Consider the following 9,811-nt stretch of genomic DNA (forward strand, 5'->3'; position numbering starts at 1 on the left):
TGTGTGTTTGTGGGAGTGCATGTGTGTGGCTGCGGGGGTGTATACGTGTCAAGATCAGACTAGAGGTGGCAGCAGCATCTGTCAGAGGTCTGTCCCTGCCCGAGGAATGAATATCATTTGAAACTTACTGTCGCCAGGTTGTGGGGGGGGAGCACTAAACGTATTTCTTTACGGGAAAAAACATTGTATAGGATTTCACACAAATCACTGAGGTTCAAGTCCAACTTCATGAAGCTGTGAAAAACTTTGGAAAGTCTAACAGCGAAGGGAACGTGGAGGAATATAAAAAGATTTAAGGAGCTCACAGCTTCTTCTCACCTTTCGTTTTGACCTGTTTAAAACTTAAATGCTGACTCTAAAAGCTGCTTCAGGACTGTTTTTCTTTACTGCCTCCATTCACTGGGGTCACTGGTGAATTTTAGGGCAGTTTCATGTGCACCATCCATAACCAAAGTGGCTGCAGTATACGCTTTCAGCCAGGAGGTATAAAACACTTGTAACTTTTCTCAGGAAAGTACCCCTCGTTTTGCATACGTATATAGGTAATATAGTAGTAATGATGGATCATTTTCCTGTTAATCAGACTTATTGAGCTTTAAATGCCAATAAAAGTCTGAAGCACCCATATAAATTCACTTTAACCCAAATAAATTCATTTAACTTAATGTTTATAGAAGTGTTTTTACTTCAGAGCAGCAAAATGATAAGTTATACCAGTCAGTCTCTAATGGATGTCGGTCTGAACATAAAATTGATCACATTGATCACAGATTGTGGGTCAATTTAGTCACTCAGCAGGATGATACATTACTTATACACAAGGAAACAGCACGTATGTACATACTTGCTCATGGGGGGAGACTGTGGTCCAGACCTGCTCCAATCAAAACGCGTCATTAGATAACTTTTAATGTGATTTTCCGTTGTATAAATTAAAATTAACTTGACTTAAAGGTGCACTCTGTAGTTTTGGAAAAGCTACTCAAACTCAGATACATTGATATATTTCCATTACTGAGTAAACATGCAACCCTCAGAGGGAAACAAGGTCCTCAGAACACTGTTTGAATCTAGAAAGACGGCTACTGAGAAGGTAGTCCTGCACATATAAACTCAGTAAAACTGTATGAAACTGTGCAGGTTGTTTGTTCAATTCATTCAGTGATGAAAATCAATCATAACTCATTTTCTCTTCTTCATTTCTCTCTTTATCTTCTCTCGGAATTGAGTCTCTAAAACTACATAGTGCATCTTTAAACATTAATGGACAGGTTGCCTCTGTACTTTGAAATGTCCAAGTGCTCTTAGGTTTTCATCTGTCTGCATAACCTCTGATAACTCGTACCTCACCTAAGTTTTACATGTGCACGCTGCACAAAATTCAAAGGTGTCCCCACAGGAATATGAGAAGATCATGAGAGGAAAATGAAAGGAAGAAAAAAGCGCACAATACGGCCACATGGCGCATGATAGATGATGACAATAAGATTTGCTTAAACTGTCATTAAGATTTCACTTACAGTCGCTCGGCATTCCTCGGTATTCCTTTAGGCACAGTCTTCAAACCCAGACCCTGGCAGTCCACATGCGACCCGGAGCAGCTGCACTTGTGTGGGCATCCAGTCACCGAAGCAGCGCACACCAGCAGCGCGAAAACAAGAGCCCAAACCCGGCAGAGCGCTGCCCGCTTCTCGGGTCCGGTCGGAGGCATGATATCCACTCAAATTACTTCCAAAGCGAAGTTAATTGAAAATCCGCGGGGGTGAAGGTAGTCGATGTGGAAGTAAGGATCCCCGCAAAAAAAGGTCAAGAAAGGCCGGATTTTAAAAAAGAAGAAGAAGAAGTGATGAGAGCCGAAATCAAATTAAGTTCGCTGTTGGAGAAGTTCACCAAAGTTTCTCTCAACAAGAGGCTCGATCAGTCAGAATCTCCTTAAAACGCTGCCTCTCCATTGAAGAAAAGAAAGAAAAACGAGGATTTGTGGATGTGACACTTGCTGAAGAAAAAACAATAACCAAAAAGATGAAGTTTTCTTCTAAAACATCTCTCCGCGCGTCACTCAACTCGATGCGTAAAAGTCTCCCCAAACGCTCCCCCATTCACAAACTCAGCCTGACTCCTGAACTTCCCAAGGTGAAAATGTTTCAGCTCGGGTGTAACCTCCTTCCAGAGAACATCCCTCCGCTGCCAATGAGTACAAAAAAAAGAGGAGAAGAAGAAAGTGAGAGTTTGCAGAGGAGTTGTAATCAGAGAAAGAAAAAAAAGTTGAGAGAGCAGAGGCGCAACACAGACTGGTACGCCTGGAAGTTGTGAGAGTGAGAGAGGCAGACAGATTTGTACTTTGGTTTCCCCCAAAATCCTCTCTCTCTCTCTCTCTCTCCCTCCCTCCCTCTCTCCTCTCTCCCTCTATGTTGATGTCACCAGAAAAGAGAGTGAGAGAGCTCTCCAAACTTTCACTCGTCCCCTTATCTTCCCCACAGAAACCCTCTGTGCTGCTGTATAAACTCTGATACTTTCCCACACGGTGGAATAAAAAAACTCCAAACTCTCAGCCCCATGTCAGCAGCAGTGACTTATTACAGCACTTGTTTTAGCTAATTTCCCAGCAGCTCGTCCTTTTTTTTTGTCATGGCCCCATAGATCATCTTAATGATTTACTTTGTGATCATGTATTGGTTTTGAGTCAAGTCTTTTATGAGCCATATCTTCAGTTACTCCAGTGCATCATCCCCCAAGAGTCTTTGTGTGTCAACTTCACTGATTAATGCTTTAACAACATGCTGACACAGAAATGCTGTCTGATCAGATCCAAGTTTGAGCAAAGTTTTTCTTTTTAATGAATTAACTTCTATTGTGTCCATAAAGTCCACAATGATTTTAAACAGCATACAAAAAACTTTGGATTCGGACGTATTTAACTAAGTTTAAATGATAAAAGCAGAGATTTAAGGTTACCTATACGCTTAAATGACGCTTAAATATAAACATAAACTTGGATTTGAGTTCATATTCTTGATTATTTGGTAATAGACACTGTTAAAGGCTCTGCTCATTGACTTTGGGACAGATGCAGTGCAGCAGTGAGGTGTAAAGACTTGTTCAGTGTGGACCCTCTGTAGAGAGTGGGCGCCCCTCTGTAGGTTGCAGTAGTGCTGCTGCCCTCTATTGGTAGAAGGAAGAACTTCCACAAAGGAGAGACTGATACAGTAATGAAACAGTTTCACTTCTCATTAAATCAGTGTCTGCTAAATTAATTCAGTTCATTTGAGGAATTTTGTTGCAAATAAAAAAAAATAAAAATCTCTTTCCTCAGCAGGGTTGATGAGCGGTGTAGTAATTCAGTGTCTCATCTGGCGCTCAAGCTAAATAAAAGTAAGACCGTAAGGCCAATTTAATGTTTTGATATTCTGAAGATGTTACTCTCATAACCACATGTACTGTAGATTTAAAGATAAATTATCCAAAGCTTTTAGACAAAAAAACATTCTTTGTCTAATCTGAGCAGTGGTTAGAAAGACTATTAAAAATCTGTACTCTAGTGCGAGTACAGTTACTTTACTTTAAAACTACAGGTTTTAAAATGATACTTAGGTAAAAGTACAAAGTATTCCTTACTTTTAAACCGCTGATTATCAATAGCAGGTTTTCAATCAAAGAGGTCTAAATGACTCCCCGCTCTGTTCTGCTCAGCGGTCATGGTCACCTCTCCCAAACCTGCACCTGCTGTAAAGGTTTGTATTTTTTTTGTCCGTATTTCAGGGTTTTCACTGGTCTGTGATCAGCTATTGGCTACAATAACGCGGATGAAAGGTTTAGATATTAATTAAAACTGTACTCCGGTCATGGTTTCCAGTCACGTGACCCGCGCGCTGACCTGGAGGGCAGAACAGTTGACCAAGATGGCGGCTCAAACCGGACGTCCCGTAGAGAGACGACAAAAGCCGGTAAATTTTCCCTGGCACGGTCAATTAAGATCACCTGTCAACCGTAGAAACGGAGCGGTGTGGACATAAACTGCAAGTGTTGGGTATTTCAGCCTTAAAACCCGCCAGGCCCCTGCCAGAGCTCGGTGACACGTACCCCTCACCTTGTACTGCTGCCAGGATGAAAGCTTATAAAAGTACGGACAGTTACATGTATTTTCGAGCTGGACGGGTAAATAATGCCGCCGTTTGGGAGGTGAGGAGCAAGAAGTTCTTCATCATTACAGCAAAGGTGAGTACTAATTAACTAATACTAGATATTGAACGTTATTGTATTAATATTATTAGTGTATGTGTACCCTGGACGTCACCCATCCCAACTCCTCAGCTAACTAGCTAACTTTAAATCATTAAGACCGCTGCAGTTGGTCGCCTACACCACAACAAACCATGTCAAAACGATTACAAACAGATGTGACTTATGGCTAAAAATACAATAATTAATAAAAGTATATTCTTGTTGTCACTTGAGCTTACCTTTGATGAAGTGTTAGCTGCAAATAGTGTGTATTTGGACGGCGGCCATTGTTTGAGGTACGTCTCCTTTGATGTTGGCGCGCAGCGGGAAATTATCTTTTGCCCTCCGAGGGGGCGTTCCCCTGGGCGCGTGACGTCACGTGAAAGTTATGAATTATGATTGTAAAAATAACTGCATGGTGTAATATATATATATACTGAGGTACAAGTAAAATTACAGACTTTTATGACTTACTCATAAAAGTACAAGTGCCCAAAAAATTGCAGTAATTTGAGTAGCTGTAATTAGTTACTTTGAGATATGTTTCAATGGCGTGTCTCTTTCTCTTTTCATCCACGAGGTGTCTGCTGAGCATGTAGGCTCATCTTCAGATAGAGCTTGATTCATGTCGAGTCCGTTATGAATATTCATACCTGAGGGCTGCCATGTCTTCTGGTGTTCGTGTCTGTGCAGCCAGATTTGTTCAGCGCCTTCCTTGGCGGTTGTTGCTGAGGAGGAGAAAAACATCACTTATCACAGCATCAAGTTGAAAAACTAGAGATCATCTGAGTTCAAGTCTTGAGAAAATGAACCTGAATGAAATGAACCATCTGCCACCAGTTGTTTAAACTGTATGCCCTGTACAGCTTCAGAGATTTGTGTGACCCTTATTAATTCCCTTTCTAATGTTTAGATATGCTCTCCATCCTCCGATTCTAATCTCATTTTCTTTTTTTTTCTGAAGTTGGCTTATTGAAAACCCTCCCTCACGCAGTCTAAGCAGAGTAGAAAATGAAGCTGCTCTGAGACTGCTCTCAGTTTCAGATCGATGGCAGCAGCAGGGCAAAGCAGAGCAGCACAGCTCTTTTCCTCAGCAACTTACTCCAGTTCCTCCAGGGGGATCCCTGCAGGTTCCCCCTGGCTTTCAGCAAAATTATATCCCTCTAGAGTTTCCTGGGTCTGTACAGTACAGTGTATTTGGGAATTGCCGGAGAATGTTCAGTGGCTACCACAATGTACAGAACAGTACAATTTTACAATACATATTAATGCTAACAATTTGAGAGTGTACCGTGGCTAATTTTCTGAAGTGGGTATTTCTTATGGCAAATTTGAGACAATTTCCAGCCTCTTTGTTGCAACCAAAACCAGATATTTTTTCACAGGAAGTCGCTCATTCCAGCTGTGTTTATGGTGACTGAAACAGGTATTTTAACCCAAATCATGATGTTTTCCTAACCCCTGTGCCTAAACCTAACCAGAGCATAAGCACAGTGTTGTGACAAGAGAAGTTAGAAAATAAAACAATGTAACTACATAAAGAAACGTACAGCTTGAACTTAACTGTGGTTTTGCAGAAACATACTTACTAACATTTATTTCTTTGCGATTGGGTTGTTTGAGAAGAGCTGAGTTTGAGTCTGATAAATAAAGGGGGACAGATTATTTATTAAGTTGTTGTGATATTGCACCTATGGCAACATGCTATTTAATAGATTTCACATGTGCTCAACTGACTCAAGTGCAGGTTGTTCATGCCCCTGCATACTATTCATATAGTTTAATAAAGGAAAAAATGGGGCGCATGTCACATACAGTAAAGCTACATTGGATTCAGAGTTCATAACCTGTTGAGTCAACCAAACAGCATTCAACTCCAGGTTAAAATGTAAACGTTAATGAGCTCGGGCAAAGAATAACTATGAGGACATGAGAGCACATACAAATCCATACAAGAACAGAGAAAAATAATGGTTTTGTGGAAACATCTGGTGTTGCTTTGTCTCCATGTGTTGCATACGCACTAAATGAATAAAGGGGACAGAGCATACAGTACATACTGTATATAAAACATAAAGATAGAGAGGGAAGGAAGCAGTAACACAAAGAAAAGGAAGATACTGTAAAGGACACAGAGCCACCCACATAAGTCAGACTGATCTGATTTTCATCACTCTAACAACAAGTTGTGGAAAGCTTTATTAATGCTTGTGTTACAATTACGAGAGAAGGGTAGGACCCAAATGCAGAAACACTCGGGAGGCAGACAGGATTCAGGAACTAAGGGCGAGCTTTATTAAACAAAAGCTGAATGATACAAAAAAAACAAGAATCCAGGAAAACCAAAAAATGGGTCAAAAAGACAAAAACACAAAGTAGGAACAAAAGTACAAATCAATGAAAACACAAGGGAACCAAAAACTAGTACATACCATGAGGTCAAACAGAGAAATGCTAGAGTAACACTGGAGGAAGCTGGGCTGAAACACGGGGGAACACAGGAGGGAAGCACAGGAGAAAACAGAACGATTTGACAGAGACAAGAAGGAGCACAAACACCATACAAACACACACTAACGAGGAGATGAGGTACAGGTGGAGTGAGTCAGGGAAAGGACAGGTGAGGGAAAGGAACAGAAAAACACTGGGGGAAATGCACAGAGGGAGGAACTAAAAGGCAACACACGACACATGAGGGCACAATTTTAAAATAAAACAGGAAATAAGAGAACAACAAAAACCAGGATCATGACAGGCCCACAGACCATATTCACAAGGTGGCCATTTTCCTCTGATGTCACTCTCAGCGTGGAAAGATCAAATGCTGGGATAATGTTATGCTGTTGTGTTCCAGGTTGCAAGTCGTATAAACACATGGAGTCTGACAAATTATTATCATTTCACAGCTTTCCGATTGATCCGCAACAGAAAAAGCAATGGGAAGTGAAAATCTGGAGGGACGTCGGGCCATAATTCAAGGTAAAAAACATGTTTGATAACCCATTTGTATGTCAGCATTCAACCACTTTCGTTAGCATTACAGTTTGATTATATCTAGTGTATTTCACTTGTAGGCTTAACTAAATATGTCCAAGATGTATATGATTATTTTAGAATTAATTTACACCTTTCCAGTGGTATCATCTAAGACTATCAAGGGAGCTAGGAAGTGGCTCAACATTAGCTGTTGTCTAATGGAAGCTAATGGGAAAATCTTGAGATATGGCCCGATTGTCCCTCCAGATTTTCACTTTCCATTGGCTTTTATGTTGCTGATCAACCAGGAAGTGCTGAAATGATAACAATTTGTCAGATTCCCTACATTTAAAAGAAATTATTCCATCTGGAACACAGCAGTAAGACATTTGAGCTTCCCACCCTGAGCATTATGTCAGAGTAAAATGGCTGCCGTACGCAGCATACGCACTTCTCAGACCGAGTCGATTGGGAGTATGCCCATTTGAGACTTGAATGATAAAACAGCCGCACTAGTTCTCTAGATTTTCCAGTTCTTTTAATTTTGGGGGTGTATTTGGTGCTTGCGTTAAATTGACCCATTGTTTTACCATTACTACTTATTCCTATTATTGTGTAAGGGGAAGATGCCTTTTGGGTCGATGTGCTCGAGCGGCTACTGCGCCAAAATCAACTCACAGCGTCGTGCTGTTCCCGGGGACTGAGAGCTACAAACATCTTAATCTTTGGATTTTAATCCTAATTGACACATTTTCACTTGGGGAATGGGGAGACTGTTCCATTGGCTAGTTATCCAGGCTGTCATTTAATACATACTGCCAGTCATTTTGGCAAAAACAACTACATGTCAATCCTCTTGATGTATGATGAAACCCGGCTTCCCTCACTGGGGTAATTTAGCTCAACGTCTAATCCGAAACTCGGAACAAAACATTGATGTTTAACATGTTTGGGTGATTTCAAATGTCACAACCAAGATTTGTAAATTGGCTAAAATGGAGAAAATTGGAGTTACTCACATTTCCTTCTATAAGGTTAGGAGGCATGTTTAAGTCAATAGGTGGCCAACTGGAAAACTTCCATGTCTTAAAGCTACGAGAGTTTGGGCAAACAAATACAGAAAAAACTTGCACAAAAACAACACATTGAAACACTCATATTGAAGGAGCGATCATCCTTTTTCCTTTACACAAACCGCTGCTTATGAGTGCATGAAACCACTCTGTGACGGCTTTGTTTGGCCTCATTGGGATAAGATGCATGTCATTAACTGCTGAGGTTGAGGGTTTGAGATTTTGCTCAGGACCTTTGATTCATGATCCCTTCTTAAGCATTTTTCTCCCGGAGTCTCCGCTGTATTTTGGTGAATTAAGCAGAAAAAAAAAACCCCAAAACATGCAGAGCGCTTTGCAAAATGAGACATTAGGCATTTGTGAAGTGAACAGAGTTGGCTGATACAGAGCTTCTCACACCACATAACTACTGCCACTCTCTCCCTCTCCATTTCCTTCTTTCCTCACTCTCTCCCCTGCCATCCCTCGGGTGCCCTTTTCAACTCCATCTCTTTCTCCCTGCTTATAATCTCCTCAAACTTCCTCTCTTTCTCTTCCTGTCATTCAGCCTCTCACTGGCACGTTCTCATTTTTATTTCTCTCTTCCTTCCCATTATCCCAAATCTTTCTGTGTAACCCTATCTTTATGTCTCTCGTCTCAGTCGCTGTATTTTTATGAGCTGAGAGATAGTGTGCTGCTAATTAGCATCTCTCTGCAGTTCAAGACCGGGCTAGTGACCGAAGTGACAGCTTCTCGCTTCACTGCTCACACACACACACACACACACAGGCAACAAGACACACATTACCATCATGCTGTCAAAGGGAATTTCCTCTCTGTTGACCATGTCTCTCTCACACATGCATAAGACAAAAGACATTTTTCCAGCCCAGTCTTTCCAGGAATTATATTTGTATTGGATAATAATAGAGGACATATTTTGCATCCAATGCCAACGTTTGGTGCTAATTCAGAATGTGCTCCCATTTTTTTAATGACTGGCAATTAATGTTGAATTAAAACAATAGTTACGTATGTGTTTTCTTGACCTTGAACCTTGAAGTGCCAACACAATAACGATATATCATCAACTTTTAAGTTTGTCTATCAGTAAACTCGTCTGCTGTTGCTCTCTTTACTAATGCAAAATAGAGAAAACAAGAAAATCATGTTGAATGGGTAATATCTATATTATAACATAACATAATATTGTGCTCATTTTAATAAAATAATAATTTTTGGGGGGATACCACAAGCTTTAATGCCCATCTCAGCCAAGAAGCAAACCTGCAGTCGCTTTTGTCTTTGTCCTCCTCCTCATAGTTCCTACCTCTCATCTCCCTCTTGTTCTCATGGGTTTTCCTCTCTTCTTCTCTCTGTCCTTCCTCCTCCTCTTCTTCTCCTCCTCCTCTCTCCCTTCCATCCCAGCAATGGACAGATTACAGAATAATTGGTGGAAAGTTTGGACTTCTCTTCACACTGGGCCTCATCCATTTAACCGGTCTGATATCTGATGGCACATTAATGGTTCATGCTGCACAGCTGTGCGTGCATGCTGGCA

General features: G+C 40.9%; 1 protein-coding gene across 1 annotated transcript in view; it reads right to left on the minus strand.

Moving 5' to 3' along the window:
* The window catches only part of slit3 (slit homolog 3 (Drosophila)), a 265,906-nt gene extending 264,045 nt beyond the window's left edge, over positions 1 to 1,861 (minus strand). The window contains 1 exon segment of the mRNA XM_073486879.1: positions 1,521 to 1,861. Coding sequence (XP_073342980.1) covers positions 1,521 to 1,711 — 191 coding nt within the window. The 5' untranslated portion in view covers positions 1,712 to 1,861.
* Between the last annotated feature and the right edge of the window lie 7,950 nt (positions 1,862 to 9,811).

Source organism: Pagrus major, chromosome 18 (genome assembly GCF_040436345.1).
Source record: "Pagrus major chromosome 18, Pma_NU_1.0".
Lineage (NCBI taxonomy): Eukaryota > Metazoa > Chordata > Actinopteri > Spariformes > Sparidae > Pagrus > Pagrus major.